The sequence below is a fragment of the Coturnix japonica genome, chromosome 2 (genome assembly GCF_054131305.1).
Source record: "Coturnix japonica strain WE chromosome 2, WE-NBRP24, whole genome shotgun sequence".
In the NCBI taxonomy this organism is placed as follows: Eukaryota; Metazoa; Chordata; class Aves; order Galliformes; family Phasianidae; genus Coturnix; species Coturnix japonica.
In genome coordinates this window covers 18,740,948-18,766,502 of record NC_140664.1, presented here as the reverse complement: position 1 = coordinate 18,766,502, position 25,555 = coordinate 18,740,948, and the positions used below count along the sequence as shown (strand labels likewise).

General features: G+C 43.4%; 1 protein-coding gene across 1 annotated transcript; it reads right to left on the bottom strand.

Moving 5' to 3' along the window:
- Positions 1-24,675, bottom strand: YWHAZ (tyrosine 3-monooxygenase/tryptophan 5-monooxygenase activation protein zeta). The gene is made up of 6 exons (XM_015856086.2): positions 24,613-24,675; positions 22,596-22,899; positions 5,762-5,885; positions 2,961-3,124; positions 2,768-2,863; positions 1-1,046 (listed from the first exon to the last, which is right to left on the bottom strand). The coding sequence occupies exons 2-6, from the start codon at positions 22,887-22,889 to the stop codon at positions 987-989; spliced, it is 738 nt and encodes a 245-aa protein (XP_015711572.1). The 5' UTR covers positions 22,890-22,899; positions 24,613-24,675; the 3' UTR covers positions 1-986.
- Positions 24,676-25,555: the final 880 nt, after the last annotated feature.

Genomic DNA, 25,555 nt, shown 5'->3' with positions numbered 1-25,555 from the left:
TCCATTCATAAAACTTTTATTCCACTTACATCAACTTAATACACATGTTCTGAACAGTTATGCTTGGATTGTTCATGAAAATTTCATAAGACATTAAACAAAGCTAGCCATCATCAAGTTATTTCCCTGTTAACTATTTTTACAGCACATGCATGTTAGGCAAGTATCAAAAAAAAATAATCACAAAAGCAAAAAACCTAAAAAAGTTAAATACATGGGTTTTTGTTTTACTGCTGTGCTCGATATACAGTGTCATTATGGATATCAAGCAATTCATTTTTACTGCGTCTTTACTTGTACATTTGTTCTTAGGTTGCTTAAACCATTTAAATACAAAGAAAATGTGTAGCAAAAATAATGAAAGCAACAGCAGGTAACTTTACAAATAATGGAATGTGAACCGTTTCTCTGTCCTTCTCTAGAGATAAGTTGACTGGGTTATCAAACTGTCTTAAGGAACACTTCAGCTGCAATCAGAGATGTACACTTGATTGGTATATTCCACAGATTTCACATGTTTACTCCACATGCAATATCTATGGGACATCAGTTTATTCACAGCCATGTGTGTTCCAGCTTGATTATTCATGCTAACTACACCTGTGGCTGCAACCGATGATCCCTTTTTTCCACCACGACAGACCAATATACAAGCAGTCTTCCTCGCTTGACACAGAAAGCTGTTTTAACACTGGCCTTGTGGAAGCCACAATGTACCAAAAGTACTATGCCAAACATGTAAAACTTGTATAAAAATTTCACAACCCTATATTGGCCACCTCAGATGAAGACAGATAAATTCCCCCAATGTTAACTGGCTCTATTCCCCTAATATTAAACAAAACCACATGGGAAATATAGAAATCCAAATAGAAGTAACATAAACCTGTCAAATCGTAAACAAAAACTATGTGTGGGACAGCATGGATGACGAATGGTTTACTGTGTAAATTTCAGAATGAGGCAGACGGAAGTTGGAAGGCTGGTTAATTTTCCCCTCCTTCTCCTGCTTCAGCTTCATCTCCTTGGGTATCCGATGTCCACAACTGTTTGGGAAAGAAAAGAGTGAAATATGCAAGATATTAATATTTACAACAAACAATCATTATCCAATCTCTCTTTGGAGGTTCAGCAGCCTTAACCGAGTCCTTCATGTTCTATGGTAGTAAGCAGTAAAGCCAAATAACTTAATTCTTTGTCTACCCACATTCCAGCATGGTTTGGGACCTACCCTTTTGAAGGTCTCATATGATGCAAAAAAACCCAAAAAATTAACACCAGAAACACTTTACCCTTTTTGAAAAGTACAAGACCATAGAGTGTCTTGTACAAGCCCCATAGCCTTGTTCTTACTACAAATAACAAGCAGTAGCTGCACTAAACACTCCTTAGTAAAATTATTAAGCAACAAGTGAGCCTACTTGTGACAGCAATACACTTGTTTCTAACATTCAAATCCATTACTGTCTATTTCAGCACCACTCCATGCATTTCTGAACACTTCTCTGCCTTCAGTCCCCAATAGAATTCTTCAGACAGATGAAACTCAAGCCAGAAAGAACTAACAACTGAGAAAAAGCTGCTACTACATGTAAGTGATCAGCATGTTGAATCACTGTCAAAAGCCTGAGTCTAAAAGATGAGAGGACTGCATAACTAGCAGAGCAGACCCTTTTACACTTAAGATACTCACTGCAGACTTTGTCAGAAGTTGCATCAGAAGTAGTGTAAAAAACATGGAATTAACGTAAGAGCAATACTCATACAGATCATGGTAAGCATCTAAGAGAGGATGTATCCATCTGACAGGGACATGGAATCTTGCAGCTATCTAGAAAAAGGTCCCTTACAATAGAAATCCGATATCAAATCTCAGGCCCTGCTAAGGTAACACATACACTGTGGCAGCTCAGTCCAACTTTTGCTCCAGGTTGAGGCAAAGCTCTCTCAAACTTATGGCAAGCTGGATGTTATTTTCACTAGGAAGCTGGCAATTAAAGTTGCTTCTATTCTCTACTTCTGATCCCTCATTCAAGGGACAGCTCTTGAGCAATCTCACCCAATTAACAGCACACAGTGAGTGAAGCCAGTGCTGTATCTGTATCCCTTATAGACATTGAGAAATCTCTGCCATTTGTTTTGTAAGCAATAGCTGGAACTATTGCAAGCAGTTCTCCAGAAATATATTGTGTTGCCATTCTAGTGGAAAAGGTTCCAAGAAACAGGCAAACACAGCCCTACAAACAGAAACAGAAAATATAGCAGCTCCAGTTTTATGTAACTGAACAACTTCACTTTGGTTACGGTAAGAAAAGTCCAGATATTTTGCAAAGGTTTCCAACACCGGATGCATCTAACGTATGAACAAGGAGTTTCATCTGGCACCAAAAGAAGAGCTGCTTCTTTCTCTACTCTTGCTTGTAGTTCCCCCTTTCCTCCACAAGATGACTGGGAAGTGAACTATGTCATTAATTACAGCACTGCATGCTTAAATTCACTGTTTCGTTTAGATGTTTGTCTTTGCCTTTTTTACAGTTCAAGGTAGGTTACAAAAACTACAAGATGAACATTTTGTTTACTCTGAGTGACAGTCCCCATCTCACACCACAGACAGCTGAGTCCTATAGAGAAAGGTATACACTCAAACACAATGTGAACTTGTCTGTAAGTGACAGGCCGTCTCACAGCTAGGGATGAACCCAGCAGCCCTGAGTGCTGGAAGGACCAGTTCTGCTATGAACAGCCTGTGAAATGGAACGATACTCACTGTCAAGTTGTCTCTCAGTAACTGCATTATTAGCGTGCTGTCTTTGTATGACTCTTCACTTAATGTATCAAGTTCAGCAATTGCTTCATCAAAAGCCTAGAGATGAAAGAGACGCCCAAAGCTCATTAGCCACACAACAAAAGGTTATGCAAATAATCAGTGGAACTCCCTCCCAGCCCCCCCACAAACCTACCGTTTTTGCAAGGGAACAGGCTTTCTCTGGGGAATTGAGAATCTCATAATAAAACACGGAGAAGTTTAGAGCCAGACCTAATCTGATGGGGTGTGTTGGCTGCATCTCCTTTTTACTGATTTCAAAAGCTTCTTGATACGCCTGTTGTGATTGCTCCACAATCCCTTTAGGATAAAACAAACAAAACCCACAGCAAGTAAGTAACTCAAATACTCTGACATATAATCAGTTCACAGTTGTGTGAGTAAATTATGTTAAGAGTGAACACTTATAAATAAGGTATCTTAAATGCTCATTAACATTCCACTTTTTCTAATAATCTAAAAATTTAGTTATCACTGAGTATGTTACAGATTTAATTACCTCCATTACCCTGTGACTGCCTGTATTAACAGGTCAGATATTCACAACACTTTTACAGTGCTTCACCAACATAAAACCCACAATCTACAGGAAAGAAATACAATTTTGAAGGTTTAACTGCACACAGGTTTGATGCAATGCAATTTCAACGTATTCAAATACTGCAAAGCATTACAGATGCACATTTGAGTCACAGAAAGTCCCAATGACCTTTGCCTATCCTGTTGAATCCTTTCCTTAAGTCACCTGTGACGTCTCATTCAAATTACTTGGCAAAGGTAGCGTGTAACATACCTAAACCTGAAGTAAATATGGCCCAGCACAGCTCAGAAGCTGGACTATGCCCTTGATGACCACAGGAGGTAGACACTCAGAACAAAGGGACCATTATTCTGCACTCTCAAAGACTGTTATACTATCTGAGAAGGAGGTGGGCAGGAAGTAATTCAATTCAGACAAAAAAAATTCATTCCCTATTCACATCCTGATGTTTCTGGATCAAACCAGAAATACATGCAGAGCAATTTCTAAGTGCCAGTCAAAAACAAAGAAAAAAAATCTTCAGGTTAAGTAACTCAAAAATAACATATTTGCTTTCAGATTTTGAGTGCTTCTCATACACAATATCTACTGCTTCAGCTTTGAAGAGTTATAGACATTAAAGCATCCGATTGTTGTCCTCAATGTGGAAGAGGGAGGACACACTCTGCCCTGCGTGTTCAGGCAGGGCTCTGGCTCTCTTAATTCACTGTTATCACATGAGCACTTCAGAGAAGTCAAACAACTGCTGTTCTGCCCTGAAAACGACCAGCGCTCTGTACACTACGGTTGAGAAGAACTGGTTTTACAGGAAGTTAAATTTAGAAACAGTGGGAGGTGTTTTACTACTTCCATAATGGGAAAGTCTTAGAAAATGGTGCTGCTTATGAAAGGCAAAACAAGCAGCATGAAAAATAAGCAGCTTCAATTAACTTCAGCATTTTATTTCAATACCTATGTTTGAGGAAAAGCTCCCAAAAAGTGTGTTCTTACTTGACAAGGTAAGAATTACCTGGAGAGCACTGTTTCATGGAATTTATAGCAAAATTAGGTATATTCTGTTTATTTTGGAGTCATCAGTGTAAGAAACCGGCAGGATTTTCAACCTTGTCCTCCTCAGATAGGATCGTACAGCTCCAGAGTTGAAGGCTGAAGCAGCAGGGTGAGGCTACCTGCTCCACATTCCTGCCCACCAGATTGCCATAAGAAAACTCTCGTCAACATAATAAGCCAATTTACAGAGGCAAAAACCCAGTTCCTATAACTGAGAGCTTTATATAGACACTCTGAAAAAAAAAATCTGCTTAACTAAATGGACGTTATTTGCTACAGTCATTATCAGTTGCTACATTTCAAGGTTAGGCATCACAGATAGCATGAAGAAAAAAACCTCCAAGATGAAAGACTTGAGGAGCCATAGCAACTGAGAGCCAGATGGGCTTTCCAAATTGTTTCTTCATCTGGCAAGTCAGAACCCACTGGTAACTGCTGAGCTGAATAAAAATGAAGCTTAAAGTTACATTAAACAAAGATTTTACAGTCAGTAACTATCCTTATGAGAGTGTACCTTCTAGTTTGTAAATGAGAGATTACTGAACAAAAATACATCTGCTATGGTACACAGTAACACATTTATTTATTACACATGTGGTTCTGCAGTCACCAAGACTAGGTCAGCTTGCATGCAGCAAACACTAGAAGTCAAATCAAACATTGTTTATTAAGTCTTATCTTACTCATCTTCGTAACCTTACTATCCAGCAGACTGTGGAGACTGGCTCCAGGAAACAGCTTGGAGTTTGCTGTGAACAGTGCTATCTAAATGTAATAGATTCTCCTGAACTGAAGATGACTGCACAAAGACAAGGTGTTATTTAGGTGCCTCTTCAATACACTAGGTGGCTTAATGGCTGCAGTTAAGTACATTATTTTAACTTTACTTACCAAACACGAGTAAAGGCAACTTACCTGCTATTAGGACGAGCTACATGAGAAATTTAGGAAATAAAAGCCATTTAGAAATCAAACTACCATGGTTATGGAAAAAAATTACTGAACATCTGTTTTATTAATCCTTTCCTTCCCCAGGTGTATTCTAGTCTCTCTGCTCACTAAACTTATACAGACGTTCTTATGTGCTGCAGAAACGCAGGAGAACTAGCACTAAAGCACTTCAGAAAGCTACAGTGACTCCCTACGAAGAGGTAAAAACAATACTCAGAGAGCCAGGAAAAAAAGCATTAACTGGTATGTCAGTGGTAAGGCACATTCTTGTATGCATACACTGGATCTGATTTCAAGATTCTGTGACAGCAGAATCTGAAAAAGAAGTATTCCAAAAGTTACTGTAGTGTTGCTGTCCACTAAACTGACCAAAGATTTAGCGACAATTGACATACCTTTCTTGTCATCTCCAGCAGCAACCTCAGCCAAGTAACGGTAATAGTCACCTTTCATTTTCAAATAGAAAACTTTGCTTTCTGCTTGCGAAGCATTAGGGATCAAGAACTTTTCCAACAGAGACTAAAAGAGAAGCAAAGAACAGCGTTTTGAACATGCATACTTTCATAGCTTTTGAACCAACAGTTTGATTATGCTACCATCTATTTCAAAGTCAAGACAAAAATAGGCAGAAGTAAAGCTGTCACATCCTACATAGCATATTTGGCTAAGGAAAAAATGTGTTCTGGATCATAATTCCGGGTACTAAAAGGAACGATCCATGCTGGGACTCTATAGGGAGAACAGGAAAGAAGTCTGTTCATTTAGCAGATGAATGCTGAAGGGCCAAAGGAACGGTTTCTGTAGGCCCTGACAAAAATAATGTCATCCAAAGAGTCTGGGCAGAGTGTACACAATGGAATGAAGTCAGCATCCACAGATGATAAAAGGACTCAAAATATCAGCTGCCAAATCAGAGACCCAAATACCTTACATACACAGGCAATGGGAACTAGGCCAGGCTAATGAGGTTGTGGGTTTTTTTAATTAGTGTTAAGTGGAACTCTACATTTGGATCACCAAAGAGAAACTGCACAGTGAATCTGGATTCCTGCCTTTCTAGACAGTTGAATCAACAGCTGTTCAGCTGTGTGACTACATGCTGCCCATCCCTTCCAAAGCAACGGCAGCTCTCTGGAGTCACCCCACCAAATCCCCACCCATGAGCTGCCAGTTAAGACCAGGTGTTTTTTCTTTTCTAGATTGTTCTAACTGCTTATTAAATCAGCAATGCAAGTCACCAGCTGAAGCAGTCATGTAATTTAGCAGGAGTTCTATTATGATGAAAAGAAGAAAAAAAAATCACTAGCTCCAACACATTTAGTCAAATTAAGGCACAAGCCTGTCAAACTTCTTGATAGTGAGTTCTTGAAGTCAGACTTTGAAAGAAAAGCCAGTTATTTAAAAACCAGAATAAGTGCAGAAGTGCTGTTGAGTACTCAAAATGAAATTAGAAACTGTTACATAAACTTTGCTAAGGCTATGTAACAATTTAATGTTTTATTTTTCTCTAAGAATTTTTGGATGTCTTCCCCCTCACCCCCCACTTCCAATTAGATGAATGACATTTCAGTTTCGCTGTTTTCAGCTCATCTTTCCAATGACACCACAGAAACGCGTGATGTAATGCAGGTCAAGCTCACAGAATTATGGCCACCTTACAGTGCTTCCTTGCAGATAGCAACCTCTGTGTTAACTGCATGTCTCCTGTATTCCTATTCACAACAGGAATACGGCACCGCTGTGTCCCAATGGCACCTGTGGCACTGCTTGGGCCAATAAGCCAGCTGACATCAAGCTACAGAAAACTTTGTAAGAGACAGGAAGAAAAGGAGTGAACAAGTTTAAGTACTGCTGATTTATTTATACAGATCATGAATATTTAGTCTAGTAGACTCAAACTTGTGAAAACTGTCAAAGTGAAGTGACCTATTGCAGTAGATCTCTGTCAGCAGACAGGGTAATGAAGAAGTTAGGCTGCCAGAAACAGGAGTTAGACAAGGTTCAGCCACGCTTACACTCCAGTTAGATTAAAATAACCCATACTAAGTGGGCTTCATTTGTTTCAACATAACGGGGGAAAGAGACATCTTTACTAATTGCTATTTCCTGCATGGCAGGGCTGGCCTATAATCTCACTTTATAACAATGCAAGGATACATCAAGAAATACCATGCTCTTGCTTCCTGTTGGAGTGACAGCAGAGATGATCCTCTGGCAGCAAAGGGAACGTAACACAATCAAGGCAGCAGCAGCACAGTCACACAGCCAAGCAGGCTGCCCAGCTGCCAGAGGCATCATTCTGGAAGGCACAAGCTATACCAGGAGGGCTTGGTGCCACTGCTGCCACAGCACTACTGGCACAAGCAGAGGGCTGCCAAGTACACAAGGCACGCATTGGCTCTCTGTAACTACTTACAGCTCTGCTCTTACCCTTATGGAACTCCAGCGTTCACAGCTATGATACTTATCGTCCTTGCCAAGACGGTGACTTCAGTGACAACTGAAGGGTTTTTTTTTACTACTGAGAGTAAGTCTTTTATAATTAGGCTGTCTCTGTAGGACTGCAATTAAGGCAGTTGCAGACTGCACCCACCACCCTCCCAGCACTGTGGGGAGCTGCCCTCCTTCCGTACACTCCATTAATTGGCCTGATCAAGGTATTTGCACTGATCAAGAAACAAATTCTCCATTTCTAAAGGAAGCTGACTGAAGAGAGCAGCTCTGCCCAGTCCCACTGCAGCAACCAGCTTTCCAGACCTGAACTTCACTTAAGTCTCAAGTGAGTTAACCATACAAGTAGACATGGAAGAGAAAAGGCTATCAATTAAGTCTTAATTATCAGATAGATGCTAGCAGGGCAATAGCTGCTATTGCTAATAGGAGGATAAGAATCCTAGCAAAAAGTGTTCTAAGCCAACGTTGAAGACTGCTGAGCTAGGAAGAACCCATTGAACAGTTGTTCATTCACACAGCATAACCTATGTCAAGTCTAACTCCTGGACTGCACATGCAGCCCATTCTTATCTGGATGAAGGAAGTCTCTTCTACCTTGATACCAGGTAGGACTGGTAGGTCACATACCTTCATGAGCATGCTGAATTCAAAGATCACTGAAAGATCCTTCTCCTACTATTTATCTATTAGGATTTAGTACTACATATTCAATTTCTCGTACCAGTGTTTTCATTTCAATGCTGTACTCAACCATTCTAATATACAGCTACCTTCTTTCTCCCTTACCAGTTAATATGACAATGTTTATCAGCAGAGCTGATCACCATGTGGGTCACTGATGTGGTAACAACCAGTCCACAATGCCTCCAACATGCTCATCTGTAACTACAAAGCTTGTTAGGTAAGCCACATCACCGCAATACACGTGGCATCCCAACCACTAAAGGAAGTCCATACAGGAAGGGTGATTTACACCTACATGGTATCACAGAATCACAGGATGACCGGGTTGGAAGGGACCTCAAGGATCATGTAGTTCCAACCCCCCTGCCTGGCAGGGCCACCAAACATACACATTTACTAGATCAGGTTGCCCAGGGCCCCGTCCAACCTGGTCTTGAACACCTCCAAGGACGGGGCATCCACAACCTCCCTGGGCAGCCTGTTCCAGGGCCTAACCACTCTCCTAGTGAAGAACTTCCCCCTAACATCCAACCTAAATCTTCCCTCTATGTACCCAGGCTCTCATGCTCATTTAAGATAATCCAGCTATTGTGCCAAGCTCCTGTCCATTTCTGATACAGGTATTAGTATGCAGTAACTACAATGCCATGGGCAGCTACAATGCCAAAACAACAATATAGCAGAAACACCTGCACAGGGAAAAGCCACCCCTCTTCCAAACCCATGACTCCTCAGCCACAGCTTTTAATATGTTTTTAATATGGCAGCAAAATTAACTGCTGTAAAACAAACCATGGCATTGCAGCCACGCAGACAAATGCAGCAACAACTCAGAGCAGCTAAAACCTGTAACAGCTTGTGCAAGTGCTTCAAATACTTTTCATAGCAAAGTTGAAAGCGCTCTTTCCAAGAAGATTTTCAATGAAAAAAATTCTATTTTCCTATCTGTTTAACATACGTGCATTAAATTTGAATATCAACTCTCTTATCAGTATGCTAGCAATGAAAAGCTCAAGCTTCAACGCTTCCCAACCGGTTGCAATCACAATTGTGGATAATAGGTTTTGTTATGCTGGCCTGGGACAGACAGCGCTTTCAGATGCCAGCAATGCTCACACATACCACAGATAAGCAATGTCACAAATGCAGTGTGTTCCCCCACTAAGTACGCAGCAGAGAAAGCCTTTGTCTCAAAAGATGTAACAGACTGAATCAGCACAATTTTTTTTTATTCCACCAGTGAACTTCAATTCTGGCTTATATTAAACACTAAATTAGAAAGAGTTCACTTTCCTACTTTCTTAATTAAGTTCTTGAGCCAGAGCAGGACATATTCAAGGACATTAGCCATAAGCACAATGAGTTCTGAGCCTATTTTGATGGAAACCTCTATGGACTTGCTCTGCAGTTTTGCAAGCCAGCCTTAAGAATCAGACTCAGTATAAGAGAAATACAACAGAGGTCATTCAGTCTTTAAAAGAACAAAAACAACCCAACACCCTCTACAAAATGCTCGCCAGCTTTTACTGCAAATGAGTGTTCCAGAACAAATGTTTCCCGTTTTATTATGATAGCCCACAACATCAGCAGATGTTGGCTCTATGGCAGTAGAAGCAGAACCTTCCCAATAGCACACAGTTGCCTGTTGTTGCTGTCTGACAGATGGCAGCAGAGGGGCAGTCTGATTGAACAGCATCTGACATGGAAGTCTGTAAGGAGCAAAGGCACATTAATGAATTCCTCCACACAGGGAAAATGGCACTCGATGACATCCACCAACACTTGCTGAATGCTTATGGAGACCCAGCAGCAGATGCCAGCACAGTGAGGTGGTAGGTGGTACATTTCAGCAGAAGCAATAGCAACATGAAGGACAAACCATGTTCTGGATGGCTGTGCACAGCTGTGACACCACAAGATGAAGAGCAGCTCCATCAGCTCCCCCAGGTGAACTAGCTAACAGCAGTGACTATACAAAAAAATACTGTTTTGAAGCTGAGAATTTGCTCAAACTGTGTTATTGTGCTCTTTACATCTGCTGTATTTTCTTTGGAAACAAATAGGTGTTATTTTTGGAGTGACATATATGCTTCAGTCTGTCAAGCTTTTGTGAGGACTTCTGGTAAATGACTTGTTTGGGCCCAGAAGACTATTCCCAAATCCACTATTCAAGCATTAAAAAAAACCACCCAATACCTCAATTTCATTCTATTACCTGTAGTTCTGTGCATATTTCCCTTTATTAAAAGCTCAGTTTCAGTACTGTTATTGCCTGGGAGCTTTATATAATTACTAAAGTGCCTGAAGATTTCAACAGCTCAGTTCTCTGTTTAAGATATTCCCCTCCTGACAAACAAGTTGTAACAATAAAATCACCTGATTCTACAGTAATACAGCTGTAAATGAGCAGGTAAGTGCTGTTTAAGTATTGGGAACATGCAGCTCTCTAATTACCAAGAATTAACTTCTAGCAAGACAGGTAGTTGAGTGAAAAATTCCAGAAGGTGCAAAGAAAAAAAAGAATTATTTGCCTGCAAAAATTGAAAGGAATACGTTCAGAAGCCTATTTAAATGGTTATCAGTTTGGCTCAGAACTAACATGGCAGGGCTTCTTTTTTCAAGCAGCATCAAAAGCCATGTGACAGTTCTGCCATTATTTCTACTTTAGGAGATAAGCTAAGCAGGAGTATTTGCAGAATTTTAATTACTTGTCATCAATTTGTGCTATGCGACATAGGGAAGAGCTCTTTTTCTCCCCCGATTCACCCAGAAGGCATTAAAAAAAACCAGCATATCTTTTTTAAGCTCAGCCTGAAAACCCATTTCTTTGACATTGGGCATTAAGTGACAGTGGCCTAATATTTTCACGATGCAGGCTGCACAACATTATCTTTTTTCAGGACATGACATGAACACCACTGTGACTGTACTGGCCAACAGGACTATTGTCTACTACCTCACCTCTAGCAATGCCCCACAGACACTTCCATTACAAAAAACACCATGCTGATCTACATCTACATGTAAGGATGCACCTTTACACCCAGGAGGGGAGTAAACTCTTTGAAAGGGCTGACAATAGCAGAACACGGGGAAATGGTTTTAAGTTAAAAGAGGGAAGATTTAGGTTGGATGTTAGGGGGAAGTTCTTCACTAGGAGAGTGGTCAGGCCCTGGAACAGGCTGCCCCGGGAGGTTGTGGATGCCCCGTCCTTGGAGGTGTTCAAGGCCAGGTTGGACGGGACCCTGGGCAACCTGATCTAGTAAATGTGTATGTTTGGTGGCCCTGCCAGGCAGGGGGGTTGGAACTACATGTTCCTTGAGGTCCCTTCCAACCCGGGTCATTCTGTGATTCTGTGATCTGTATGTGATACATTATTCCTTACCTGCAAAGCTGAGCTCAAGTAGTTTCAAGAGCTATAAAGTATCAGGTATATATAGGCAGACATTCAAAATACTGATCAACATTTCAGGCACACACATTGCAAGAACTACATGTACTTAAAGCAGATCCAACTACTTAACTAGAATAGTAGCTTACAAAGGTTTTCTGCACTTATTTCCTTACATGCTTCTATTTTGATGACAGAATCAAAGCAGATCACAAGCGTTGGACAAGTTAAAGACACCTATCATTCCTATAATAAGCCAGCATTTGGCTTCCCATGCATGTTTTCTGTCAGCACCACAGCCAAGGAAGTTACACAAGCTTTGAAATGTTACATGCAATTAGCCACACTGCACAGATCTGCATACTCACTACAAAGGGTTGAACCAAGCCATTTGTGGCCAGCAGAAGTTTTATTTTGACACACCTATCAGAACAGTAAGAGGAAAGTGACAGTTACTTTTAAGAGGGATGTTTTCAAACAATCCCTTCCCAAGTATTTTTGAAGCAGCCCATTAGGATGCTTTTGATGACAATTCTACTCAGAGTTGAGGATCAGGGCTCTGGGACTGCTGCCTCATGGATGGCCTCCAACTCTCTTGGTTGGGGGGGGGGGGGGGGGGGGGGGAAAACAACCCACAGATGCCACAAGAGGACCATTCTCCTGCCAGCCTTCTACTAAGGCCAAAGCCAAAAGCAAAGTCTCTTGTTTAAAGCCAGCTGAAGATTCTTTTACCCACTAACTCACTCAGCAGAACAGGTATATGAGAACATCTGACGAACACCAGAAGCTGCTATTGCATTGGAGATCTCTGATGGAACAGCTGAAAACAAACCTGCTGCCTGTTCTCAGTACCCATTATCCCTTTTCCTATCAAACTGGCTGCCCACACAGGAAGCAAGCAGCAGCTTGAATCAGGCAAGGAGAGAAAAGATGAGCCTGAGCAGGAGAAGAATTTAGATTTGGGGATGATAGGACAAAGGAAAGCACAGCCCATCCTGTACGCAGGGATTCATCTGCAGAGTTCATGCAACAGCAGGACATGCAACATGCATAGGGACACCTGGCACTGGTGAGCAGGATAAAGGTAAACCTGATTATGGCAAAGCAGCTGCTTATCTGAGGAAGAACTAGAAGGGGAAACATCACAAAGCCTGAGTAAACAATAAAGGAAGGAAAGAAAAAAGAACTAAAGGATTAGCAGAGAAAAAGGAATCCTGTGTAGCAGGGAGAACAGCAATAAATTTTAGCTCATGCAGAAGATCCTGTTAAAACAGTCTAAATGTGTTTCTGTAAAAAGAGAACAAAAGCAGTGTCACACATGGGCAAGCAGAGGAAGACATGGGAGAAATAAGTAGGACACCCAGAAAAATCATCCTCGTGCTCACACGTGCACCAGGGGCTAGAATGAAGTCACTAAGTAGGTGTATGCACTAAAACACCTAGGGGTGTTCAGAGAAAAATCCAGTATTTATGGCCATGTTACCCATCTGCCGTGAAGGGAAGGCACTGGAACTTAGGCAATGACTAACAGCATCTTTCACAGCAGGCTTCCACAGCCAAACATGGAGCAATCCTTGTGGACCTGTTTTCCCCAGTGCAACCTTCACACCTGCCACTAGCTCCTTCCTTCTACCACTGTCTTCCAGTTAGAACTGATGGCATAGGAAACAGATGTACTTAATATCAGGACATAAGCTTAGAGGTTATTCAGAAGCCTAACTCACCCAAACTCATTGCTACAGGCCAATGAGTTAAAGCACACTGAAGAACACATGACAGTGAAAGAACTGAATTCCGACTCTTAAGCGAAAACACCTTTCCTATTCAGTGCAATCTGCGAAAATACATATAGAAGGCAGCAGCCAATAAGGAATTTACTTTAATCCTAATTATTTTTCAAGGTTTTATTAAGGCATTAGTAGGTACTAACATTCAACAAGAAACAAAACTAACTGCAGCATTTCCCTGTGCTTTTGGCAGTGCAGTGATTTCTTGAATGCTATGGACTTGCAATAAAGCAGTAAGAAGCAGTAAGGTGCCAAAAGCACGAAGTGCAAATAATCAAAAAGCCACAGAACTCCTCCTAAAAAACTTGTGATAATCCAGAATTGGAACTGCTCGAGTAGGATGAGAATTTCTGCAAGGCAGGTACATCGACATGAACAACCATGGCTGTACTGCAAACTGGAACACGCCATTGAAGCTGCCTGGAGGTTCGGCAGTTTTAATCCCTGACGAGATACTAATAAAACCCCCTAGAAACATGACGTAACACTATCCTTGCTAAGAAACAAAGTAAGAACAACTTATACTTAGTAACTGTTTCTCTGAGGAGACCTGAAACCTGCAGCATACTGCACTAAGCAATGTATCCATCAGTTCTTTATGGCATACAGTACTAATAAAAGCACTTTACTACCAAAATTCCATTGCAGTGATGTAAGCCTGCTCTGCCCTAGGAGAATCTAATCAATTAGAGTCTGAATATCAGATCAATTACAGACTAAAGAACGGGGATTCCTGCCGTTAAATATTTCTTTACCTGCATAATTACAAGGGGTAATGACATCCAGAAATAAAGCTTGCTACTCTATTTGATCTGCATTAAATCTGATTGAAAAATGCACTGGTTTCTTCAGCAGCAGCATGTCTTACCACTGCTGATTAGTAGAGGCACCACAAGTCTTCTGTCAGACTTCAATAAAATAGAAGCAACTACACAAGAGCATTCAGTAAAAAACAAGTTTAGAAAATAATCATGATCAATTTTACTGCTTCTTACTGTATCACTTTCAAGTATACGAACACTCAAGATTGCTTTCAAGTAAATCAGCTGTTAGCTGGAAGCTACTGGACAGGACAAGCTCTACATGTAGCTCTTAGGTTTTGCCATTAAAAAAACATAATCAAAGCTGTTAGTAAGCATTAACATAAAATAAGCATTAACATAAAGTGAATACAGCAGGCTGCTGTTTAAAATATAGATTTGCTCTACTTCCAACCAGTCCAAGAAGATATGGAGGACACAGATACATGTGTACACACATATCAGAATCAGCCCTACGAGGAGAGGCTGAGGAAGCTGGGGCTGTTTAGTCTGGGGAAAAGGAGGCTGAGGGGAGACCTTATCGCCCTCTTCCAGTACCTGGAAGGTTCTTACAGTGAGAGTGGGGCAGGTCTCTTCTCACTAGTGACAAGTGACAGGACAAGGGGAAATGGCCTCAAGTTGCGCCAGGGCAAGTTTAGGTTGGATATTAGGAAGAACTTCTTTACAGAAAGGGTAGTTAGGTACTGGAATAGGCTCCCCAGGGAGGTGGTTGAGTCACCATCCCTGGATGTGTTTAAGAGCCATTTGGATGTGGTACTCAGGGATATGATTTAGTGTAAGGTTGTTAGAGTTAGGGTTCTGGTTAGGCTGCAGTTGGACTTGATAATCTCCAAGGTCTTATCCAACCTGGGTAATTATATGATTCTATATGCACAGCAAATACAACTATCAGAAGTAAGACTATACTGAAGACTCCATTAGCATTTATGCAAAGCAACTCATCCAATTTTATGATACATGGGTGCATTAGAAAAAAAGAAACAACCCAACAACATTATAGACACATTTCTTGCTAAGACTACTAAGTACAGTCTCACCTTTACTCTCAGGACCCATCCACCAGTCAGTTACTTACATAAGCTGGAACTGAAAAATCCTCCCAAACATGAGCTGAAGTTTCATGCATTTACAGATAGTTACACAATGTAAAATGAACAGAAACCAACAGATAAATTTTGCATGATTGATATCTAAGAATCAGTTTCATTTGAACCAATCCATGGGTGTTTAAATTCTGATTCAACAGCTTCTCAACAGTTTCAATCATAGAATGGTTTGGGTTGGAAGCGACCTGTAAGATCACACAGTTCCAACCTCCCACTATAGGCAGGGACAACATAATACACCACCCGTGCTTCAAAAAAAGAAGAAAAAGCACAAAAGAAATTGATTAAGTTTAAGCACTGAAAAAAAAAAGACAACAAAACCAGAAACACCTGAAGGGGTGTAACTAAAGCCAGGAAAGTGATTAAAATAATTAACAAGGTGAAATTATGAGGTTGATACAAATCATCTCAGCCTCTTAACTTCAATGTGCTTGAGTAATTATATCAGCAGAACCTTAACTTAAAAACTTGGACTTGGAGAGTTGACTAAAAGCTTTGATCATCCTGGGCAGGACAAAACCCCAGCCATACTCTGCTCTGCAGCATCTTAAAAATAATCGTGCAGATACGCAAATTTTGAAACAGAAATACTGACTTATTTTCACACACATCACTAACACGTTACTCGTTAACATTTTTCAATATTACATTTAGAAACATCTGGAGTTCTATCCTAGGTTTGAGCTCCACAGTGCAAGGGAGACATACTGAGACAAGCCCAGTGGGGACCCACCAGGATGATGATGAGGATGGGGCACATGACACAGGGAAAGACTGAGAGCTGGGTTTGCTCAGCCTGGGAAATACCAACAGTTTATTGCATTGGACTGGACAGCTGCTTAGAGAAGATGGAGCCAGATTATTCCTGAAGGTCTGTAGTGCAAGAGGAAGCAAGTGAGCTGGAACACAAGGAATTCTGATTTTACAGATGGATATGGCTTTGTTTTAAATGCAACTATAACCAAACATTGCACAACCCCTCTGGACAGCCTACAGAATCACAGAATGACCCGGGTTGGAAGGGACCTCAAGGATCATGTAGTTCCAACCCCCCTGCCTGGCAGGGCCACTAAACATACACATTTACTAGATCAGGTTGCCCAGGGCCCCGTCCAACCTGGTCTTGAACACCTCCAAGGACGGGGCATCCACAACCTCCCTGGGCAGCCTGTTCCAGGGCCTAACCACTCTCCTAGTGAAGAACTTCCCCCTCACATCCAACCTAAATCTTCCCTCTTTTAACTTAAAACCATTTCCCCGTGTCCTGCTATTGTCAGCCCTTTCAAAGAGTTTACTCCCCTCCTGGGAGTAAGTTCCCTTCAGGTACTGAAAGGCTGCAATGAGGTCACCCTGCAACCTTCTCTTCTCTAGGCTGAACAAGCCCAACTCCCTCAGCCTGTCCTTATAGGGGAATAGCCTATTGTAATCTCCATCCTCCCAAGATATTCCAAATTTGACCAGACAAGATTGACAAATGATCATAGCATACCTGTTCTGAGCACAGTTGAACTTTCCAACTTTCTTCCTCCCCACACCTCCTCCCCCCGCACCCCAAGGCATCAGTTATATAGCACAGGTCTCTCAAAGACAAAAAAGTATAGTCAAAAGTATAATTGACCATCAAGAGGACACTGTCACCTTTAGGAATGACCCACATGTACATGCCTGCAAGCATCAAAAAGCATATGGCTGCCTGCAGGATGGAGAACAGTCCTTATTCTGCGCAGAAGCAGGTTTTACAGATGTTAAAACAGTAACATATTTGCTGTTTGCAGGCATCTAGAAAATAGACTCTGAGGAATTTGTCAGTACGACAGCAACAATCATTAATTCTGTGCTATGTTCTTAAAGAAGCCATTTAGATGCACTCTGAATGGAATTTTGCTCTCAGCCCCCAGTGAACTGCAGTCCCATAAACTGGCTACTTAAGCCTTCCCCCAGCCTACCCTAAAAAAAGTATACATGAAAGTCATTTAGTTGAGATTTAACTTCACTTCCTCTTCTCACAAGAATAACTACTATTATGGCTATTCCACTCAGAAAACAGCAATTCTTACAGGCACACAAAGAACACCATTTTATGCTTTGGAACTTGATGTTAGGAAGAATGACAAGGGTAAGTAGTTTTGAATTAAAAGAAGGTACATTTACACTGGACATAAGGAAGAAAGCTTTTTTATTATGATGATTACAATAAAAGCAGTGAGGCACTGGAACAGGCTGCCCAGAGAGGAGGTGGATGCCTCATCTCCAGAGACAACCAAGGTCAGGCTGGATGGGGCTTTGAGCACCTGCTCTAGCTGTAGGTGTCCCTGCTCACTGCAGGGGAGTTGGACTAGACAGCCTTTAAGGATCCCTTCCAACTCAAACAAATGAAATAACAACCTAGCAACAAAAGCAAACAACTCATCTTATTTAGAGAGTCCTCAACAGCACCATTATCCTTAAGCTTCCCTGGCAGGGAGGGGGGATGTCACAGAATCACAGAATGACCCAGGTTGGAAGGGACCTCAAGGATCATGTAGTTCCAACCCCCCTGCCTGGCAGGGCCACCAAACATACACATTTACTACATCAGGTTGCCCAGGGCCCCGTCCAACCTGGCCTTGAACACCTCCAAGGACGGGGCATCCACAACCTCCCTGGGCAGCCTGTTCCAGGGCCTAACCACTCTCCTAGTGAAGAACTTCCCCCTAACATCCAACCTAAATCTTCCCTCTTTTAACTTAAAACCATTTCCCCATGTCCTGCTATTGTCAGCCCTTTCGAAGAGTTTACTCCCCTATGTCACATAGCACCTACACAGACAGTTTCAGGAAGACACTTTAGACAGTAAGAGGAAGAACCCAGAGAGAAAAGAAATAGTGAAAGTGTGATTATTCACAGCAAGCCAAGAGCCACTCAATGTGCAACTGTAGGGAGCTTGGGGGAGGAAGACAGATCACCCAGAAGACTGGGCATGGGGAATAAACGAGACAAATCTCACCAAGTATTTTGGAAGAAATACAAGGGACTCCCGTTGTATGAACAGAAGGTGGCCATTTCGAACTGTGTTCATACTAAACCAAAAAATGCTGGTCATGTTTTAAGTTTTTCATTTACATTTAGCTCATATCAGAAACTACCTGAAGGCCCGTAGTATTTCAGACCTGAAAACCAACACGTGAGCAGTAATAAATATCAAATAGCAGCCATGTAAAGATCCCTCTACATATTCTCTGTATTTCATAATCCTCATTAGTTGGAAGACTCACCTTACTGTAAGTGTAATGCAAATCACTTCAGCTACAGTTGATTCCCACTAACTGCAAAAAAGCATTTGGAAGAAAATCCACAGCTGCTGATTAACATCTGTTGTTTTGTGTTTAAATATGGTAATGATAAATAAGAGGTTATTATACAGACATATTTCAGACATACTTTCTACTGTAGAAAGTGAAACAGGACGTGAAGCACACACACTTAGCTAACATGAGGAAAATTACTTAAGAGTTTATTACTTAAGAGTTTAATTTCCTGTATAATATGAAAAACTACTGAAGCTGGAAATATTCTGTAATACTCAAGTAAATCCATCATGCATTGCCGTACTCAAGCATCATCTGTAGATGTTCCCCCCACCCACCCCACTATTCTTGAAGGATTTGGAAATTCAGTCTTCATTACACACAAGGTGACAATTATCTGCAGTTTAGCAGTGCTACCAAGACAACTGAAAAACTGGAGTTGGTTATAATATGCCTGAATGTACTACAGCACACATCTGACACAATTGGTGCTGGATTAAGAGTTTCGATGTCTCTGCAGCAGCTAACAGGAGGATGAGTTCACTTGCTTAGAGAGCTGTAAGGGTTCTCCACATCAGGCTCAAGGAAAGGAGAGTTTAGGAAGTGGCAAAGGCACAAATGCTGATTTTGTAGCAAGATCAGCATAAATCAAACCAGCTGGATCAGCCCATGTAACTACCAATATTTCTTTAATCGCTCCAACTTGTAGTCACAAACCAAGAAAGAAGTCCAGCATTAACCACTCTTATTTATTCACCCCCTAAATTAGTGGCAGGGCTGGAAACAGAACCCAGAGCTTGGTATATATTCCACACCAGGTGGGTTAGAAGGGCTGTTTCTTCCAACCCACTGGTGGTTTGATTCCAACTAATGAGGGAAGAGTGAGGAGCTGTACAAGAGCCAGCCCTGGCTGCACCTCACTAGTGACAGCCTCTTCATTGCTTTCCACCCCTCAACACAGAGGTCTGAGCAGCAGTCACTTCCACACTGAGCCATGATGTAACACTCCAGGGTATTAAATATTACTTCAGAGCCTAATAAGCGATTGAAGGCTACAGCTCAAACAGATATACAGTCTTAATAAGGGATACAAAAGTCTTCAAGCCATGTTTGTACCAAAATGGATAGGTTTGGTGACTGGGAACTGAAAATTTAACACTTCTGGTTATGCTAATGGCATACTTTGTAAAAACTATAATTTGGTAAGCATTACTCTTTGGTCCTGTGAGCTGTTATGCACCAGGCTACACTATGCAAAACTAGAGAATCTTGGAAATAAATAAATGAAATCCTAGTTCTTCCTTTGCATATGGCAACATACAGACTCCTGTTCATAGGGGAAAAAATAAATTACTACTTGCCCCTCCATTAAAGCAAAGCAGCTTTCAAGTACAGCAATACAGTCAGTCACATTTCTAGGCAGGTAAGAACATATGTGAATAGGACAACTCGACCAAGAAACAAGTGCATTTTAACATATAATCCAACCCTTGACTGCAATTCTCAAACTTGGTGCATTCTGTCTGTCAGCATTTTGAAAATTCTATCATTTTAATATCACATTTCACCCCACCCCCATTTTAAAACAGCTCTTTCAATTTAGGTTTAGTTACAGCAAATCACTGCCTGAGGCATTGCTTCAACCGGACAGTGATTTTCCCCTTAACCTATTAAGAAAAACTGGACTGGCAACACTGAAAACGAGCAAGACATCAGCTGCCTAGAAGTAGTAACAAGGCAAAGAATATTCATTTCTTTAAGTGCTTTACACTTCTCTTGGTACACACACGAATTCAAGTCTTATTGAGATGGAACAGATTAAAACAAGATTCTCCTCCTGCATTCCCCTCTCCCAGATCCTACTACTGCAGCAGACTCAACAACAAGGATTTTGTTTTAGGCTTGTATTTAGCATGCACAATAAAAGCAAGCCAGCTTTGCCTCCATCTGGTTTTCATTATCAGAAAAATCTAATTGCAAACACTTTGTTAAGTTCTGCTAAAAAAGGTTTCTAAGCCCAACGGCATCATTGAAATTATTCCTTCAACACAAGCGGAGTTTACAAGAGAAACTCAGATCATTCTAAAGCACCCGCCCTCAAGGACTTTCTCCATTAATAAAATAAATTAATAAAATATATTAATAAAAATTGTAAAGAAACAAGGAATTACAATGTCAGATTATAATCTCTATTTCCCAGGCTTCAATAGATGAGTTACTACTTCACATAACAGGCAGTAAACCAGGTTTTCCTCCTGTACGTGTGTTTGGCACTTTGATTTCTGGAAGAAATTTAAGAGCTATCCTCACGAAATAAAGAAACCTACATTCATGGTGCATTACCAGAACCGTGGAAGACAAGGCTCAAAAGTTATCCATACTGACTTCCACACGCCCCCGGAGAACCAGCCTCCTAGAGGCAATTAGCACCCATGGCATTTAGTTATCCTGTACAACATGTGAAATTTATGCTATTCATTGATGGTAATTTTACTTTGACATCAGGTCTTCAAGCACGTGCTCAGCTACTTAAGACTCCCCTCCTATCACACACCATGGTCACGTCCATGTATATGACCTGGATGCACAGGACACACCAGTAGGGTCCGTGTCCAGCTGACAGCACCAGGTACCTCCCAGCTGGTGGCAGGACAGGACACCCTCTGCTCGTGTGCTCACTGTGGCACTATTGGTACTGGCAATAGGAAAAACTGATAATGTAGTATAAGCATCTGGAAGAGATTCAGATTTTATGACACCATTTCCCACTGAAAAGAAAAACATGTATCTACCAACAGTGTACATAGACTTTAACATATCTACAAGTCACAGCAAATCTTAGCTTGGAACTCTCCTTTTTTGTTTACTTCTGAAAGTCTAAAGTTTAAGAGGCTATCATAGCATTGCTACTGCCTCTTCCTGCAGGCAGCTTTCTGCATGGCTGAGTCATAACTAACATTACATCATCTTAAACAGGGAGGGGCACAATTTCCGTAGAGTAAGAACTACCTCTTACAACCAGTGCAGCATTTTAAAGTCACAGAAATCAGTGTGATCTGGGACACAATTACCATGTAGGGGAGGACTGGAAAACCCCAAACCAAACCTTCCCCTCTTCAGTCTCAAATAAATACTGCATATAAAGGAATAGTTACGAAAAGTTAACACAAGGTTTAAACATGTCTACAAATATATTGGTGCTTGTAACTATACTCCCATATAAAAGAATTGATACGTTAGATGGAAAGAAAAGGGAGGTTGTAGTGAGCTGGGGGTTGGCCTCTTCTCTCATGTAATCAGTGATAGAACTAGAGGGAATGGTTTTAAGCTGCGCCAGGGGAGATTCAGGCTGGACATTAGGAAGTATTACTTCTTAGAAAGGGTGGTCAGGCATTGGAATGCACTGCCCAGGGAGGTGGTGAAGACTGACCATGGGAGTGTTCAAGAAACGTTTGGATGTTGTGTTGATGAATATGATTTAGCTGGGAAGTATTGGTAATGGTTGGACTAGATGATCTTCTAGGTCTTTTCCAACCTTGATAATTCTGTGAAAAGTTAGATAGTTTTCTAACCTTGTCCTTCAGAAATGCTGTAGGAAACCATCTTTAAAGGTCAGATAGAGGCATCCCTAACGAGACCCAGCACCATTCACCCTGCAACCCTAAGGTAAAACACAACAACAGTTTCGTTATTTCTCACCAGCACATCATTGCAGATGTCTCTTAGCTCAGTCTCAATTTTCTCTCTGTATTCTCGAGCCATCTGCTGTTTTTTCTCAGCGCCTTCCGTCTTTTGTTCGATACTTGAGACGACTCTCCAAGATGACCTACGGGCTCCTACAACATTTTTATAGGCAACAGAGAGAAGATTCCTCTCTTCATTGGACAGCTCGGCTCCTTGCTCGGTCACGGACTTCATGCAACTCGCCATGTCATCATATCTTTCAGCCTGCTCAGCCAGTTTGGCCTTTTGCACTAGCTCATTTTTATCCATGCTGAGATTTCTGAAGAGGAAAAAATAGCGAGGCGTTATTAAGACAACGGTTAAGGACAAAGATGTTTCAACCTCACACGCAGAACAGCCATCCTTTAAGTAGCCTGGAATTAAGAAGTACAGCTGAAATCTGGAATGCAAGGCACACAAACACTCGAACACACAAACTTAAAAGTCCTTTTTTTTTCTTTTTTAAGAAAGAAGCAAAGTTAAATGGTTTAAGTCATTTCTGAAATGCAAATAAAAGCATCCAAAGAAACCAGAAGCAAATAATTCCCATCTTAAGTGGGCACGCAATCCCAGTTCCTTGCCATCACTCTCTCTTTAGAGCACATTCAAGCTTCGGTGTCAACTGCACCTAATTATGAATGCAACTAAATTGATAAAGAAAATAGCCAACTGTATTTTTGCCAGAGGAACTGACAAAAAGAAGGCCAGGCAAGCAGTACCATACAACTCCGTGCCTTAAAAGAACCTTACTGCTCCATCCAGAAAGGACTGGAAGAGGGATGTGCCAATCAAACCCCACATCCGATGCTCTAGAGCCAGAACAGAGCAGAGCCCTAAGCTGGAAGGACCGCACCTCCCATGGTGGGAACCTCCCTTCTCCAGTCAGGCTACGCTGGCCTTCTGACCCAGATACAGCTCCTGGGCCTGAGGGGTTATACTCCAGAGACAAAAAGAGATTTTTACAATTGGGAAGAAATATGACATCGATGTCAGTATTTCACTAGCACAAGCTGGTTGGGATGCTTCATAACCTGGCTTGGGCTCCTGATAGAGACCCTTGTGCCTATTGGGGGGGGAAGGGAGAACAACCCTTCCTCCCCCCACCTTTTTATGTACCTGGCACGGTCCTCTGGTGTTTGGTGACCTATCATCCTTCAAAGCTCGTTTAACCAAAACCCGCTTTGGTCAGGATGCTTTATTCATTCCCACGCGTTCCACACACAAAACCCCGCACCTTACCCTGCAACCTATTGTCATTTTACACCAAGAAACCACGAGTTTCTTGGTGTAAACCTCCCACAGACGACAAAACCCGAGCGCGTTTCAGCCGTCCGGTCCCCCGGCCCTTTCTGCAGCCCGAGGCTGGAGGCCGCAGCACGTCGATCCGCCCCGCTCTCAGGAGCCATTTTAAGGAGCTCCGAGGCCCGCACTGCCCGCACCGAGCGCCGAGACCGCGGTTGGGCCGCGCTCCGCCGTAAGATGGAGCCGCGGGCGGCGGGCAGGGCAGCACGGCTCAGCACAGCGCAGCACAGCACAGAGCAGCGCCCGGCCCCCGCCTCGGGGCGGCTCCGCCCCATCCGCGCCCGCCGCATCCGCCCTCCGCCGAGCCACACAGCGCCGCGCCCGCGCCTTTGTCATGGCGGCCGGGAGCCGCAGCCCTGCCCACCGCCGTGCGCCCTAATCCCGATCACCTCCGCACGGCAACGGGGGCGGCGGAGCGGCAGTAGGAGGAGGAGGAGGATGCCGCCTGCCCGGCCCGAGGCGGCGGCAGGAGGGAGGAAGGGGGGGGAGCCGTGAGCTGTGAGCCGTATCCCCCCGCTCCGCGCTGAGGGCCCCGCGCTCCCCGCCCCGCCGAGCCGTGTTCCCCCCGCCGCCCTCCCCGCCAGCCCCCCCCGCCCCGCTCGCTGCCCGCTCTACAGGAGGGGCCGGGGCCGTTGGCTGCCCGCCTGCCGCCCGCTGGAGCCGGCGGTCGGTCGGTGTGGGGCCCCGTTACCTGCTCGGTGCGGCTCGAGGCGCGGTGTGTCGGGGCTCGCGGCGCTGTGTGTGTGCGTGTGTCGCGGCTCGCGGCGCTGCAGCCTCTTTCCCAGCGCCACACACGGCGGCTCCGCCAATCACCGCGCCGCTCCCGCGCGGACAGCGCAGCGCCCGTGACGTCAAGCGGCGCCATGGCAACGGAGAGGGCAAGAGCGCGAGCACGCGCCTCCCCCGGCGCAGGCCGAGACCGGGCCCCGCCCGCGGGAGCGCGCGTCCCCCTTATCCCCGCCGGCCCCCGGCGCTCCCCGCTCTGTGTGTGTGTGTGTGTGTGTGCCGCCTTTGTGTCTCACACCCGGGCCGAGGAGTCACAGCGGCCCCGCCGTGCAAGAGAGCAAACCCCGCCGGGATGGGGTGCGGAACGAGGGCCCCGGGGCCTGCGAGGGGGAGGAGGAGGAAGAAGAGGAGAAGAAGGGGGGGAGTGGGTTGGAATGCTGAACGCTGCCCGTATTGGAAAGGCTGGTTTATTTTATATCGAGGTGCTGGATGGCCGCATTCACCTCAGCCCGCACCGCCTTCCTTCCCTCGAGCGTGTGGGGCGGGGAGCTGCCCTGTGTGCTGCCTCACACAATGCAGGGCTCGGGGAGGTTCCCCCTTAGAGACCCGCACCGAAGAGATCACGGAGCAGAACCATCCTCGCTGGAAGAGGGAGATTCCTCCCTCCAGGCGTTCATATTGATGGAGATTCCAGCCGCAGCTCCACCCTGCTCCTTCTCGGTGCAAGATGTGACACAGCCTTACCCGGCTGTCACGTGGCACATTGCCGCATCTCAGCTGTGGGGATGGGAAGCAGCAGCTCTGCCCGCTCACCGACCACGAGAACGAATGGTGCGGGACACACGGTGTGTGTGTAGGCAGAGCCTCCACATCTCTTGCTAGGCAGCGTGTGGGATTAGCATAGGAGG

Excerpts from the sequence above, each read along its gene's own strand:
- YWHAZ (XM_015856086.2), bottom strand. The coding sequence starts at position 22,889 with ATGGATAAAAATGAGCTAGTGCAAAAGGCCAAACTGGCTGAGCAGGCT. Across the intron at positions 3,125-5,761 it reads TGCTGGAGATGACAAGAAAG|GGATTGTGGAGCAATCACAA; the intron begins GTATGTCAATTG and ends TTTATCCTAAAG. Across the intron at positions 2,864-2,960 it reads CCTGTTCCCTTGCAAAAACG|GCTTTTGATGAAGCAATTGC; the intron begins GTAGGTTTGTGG and ends TTTCATCTCTAG.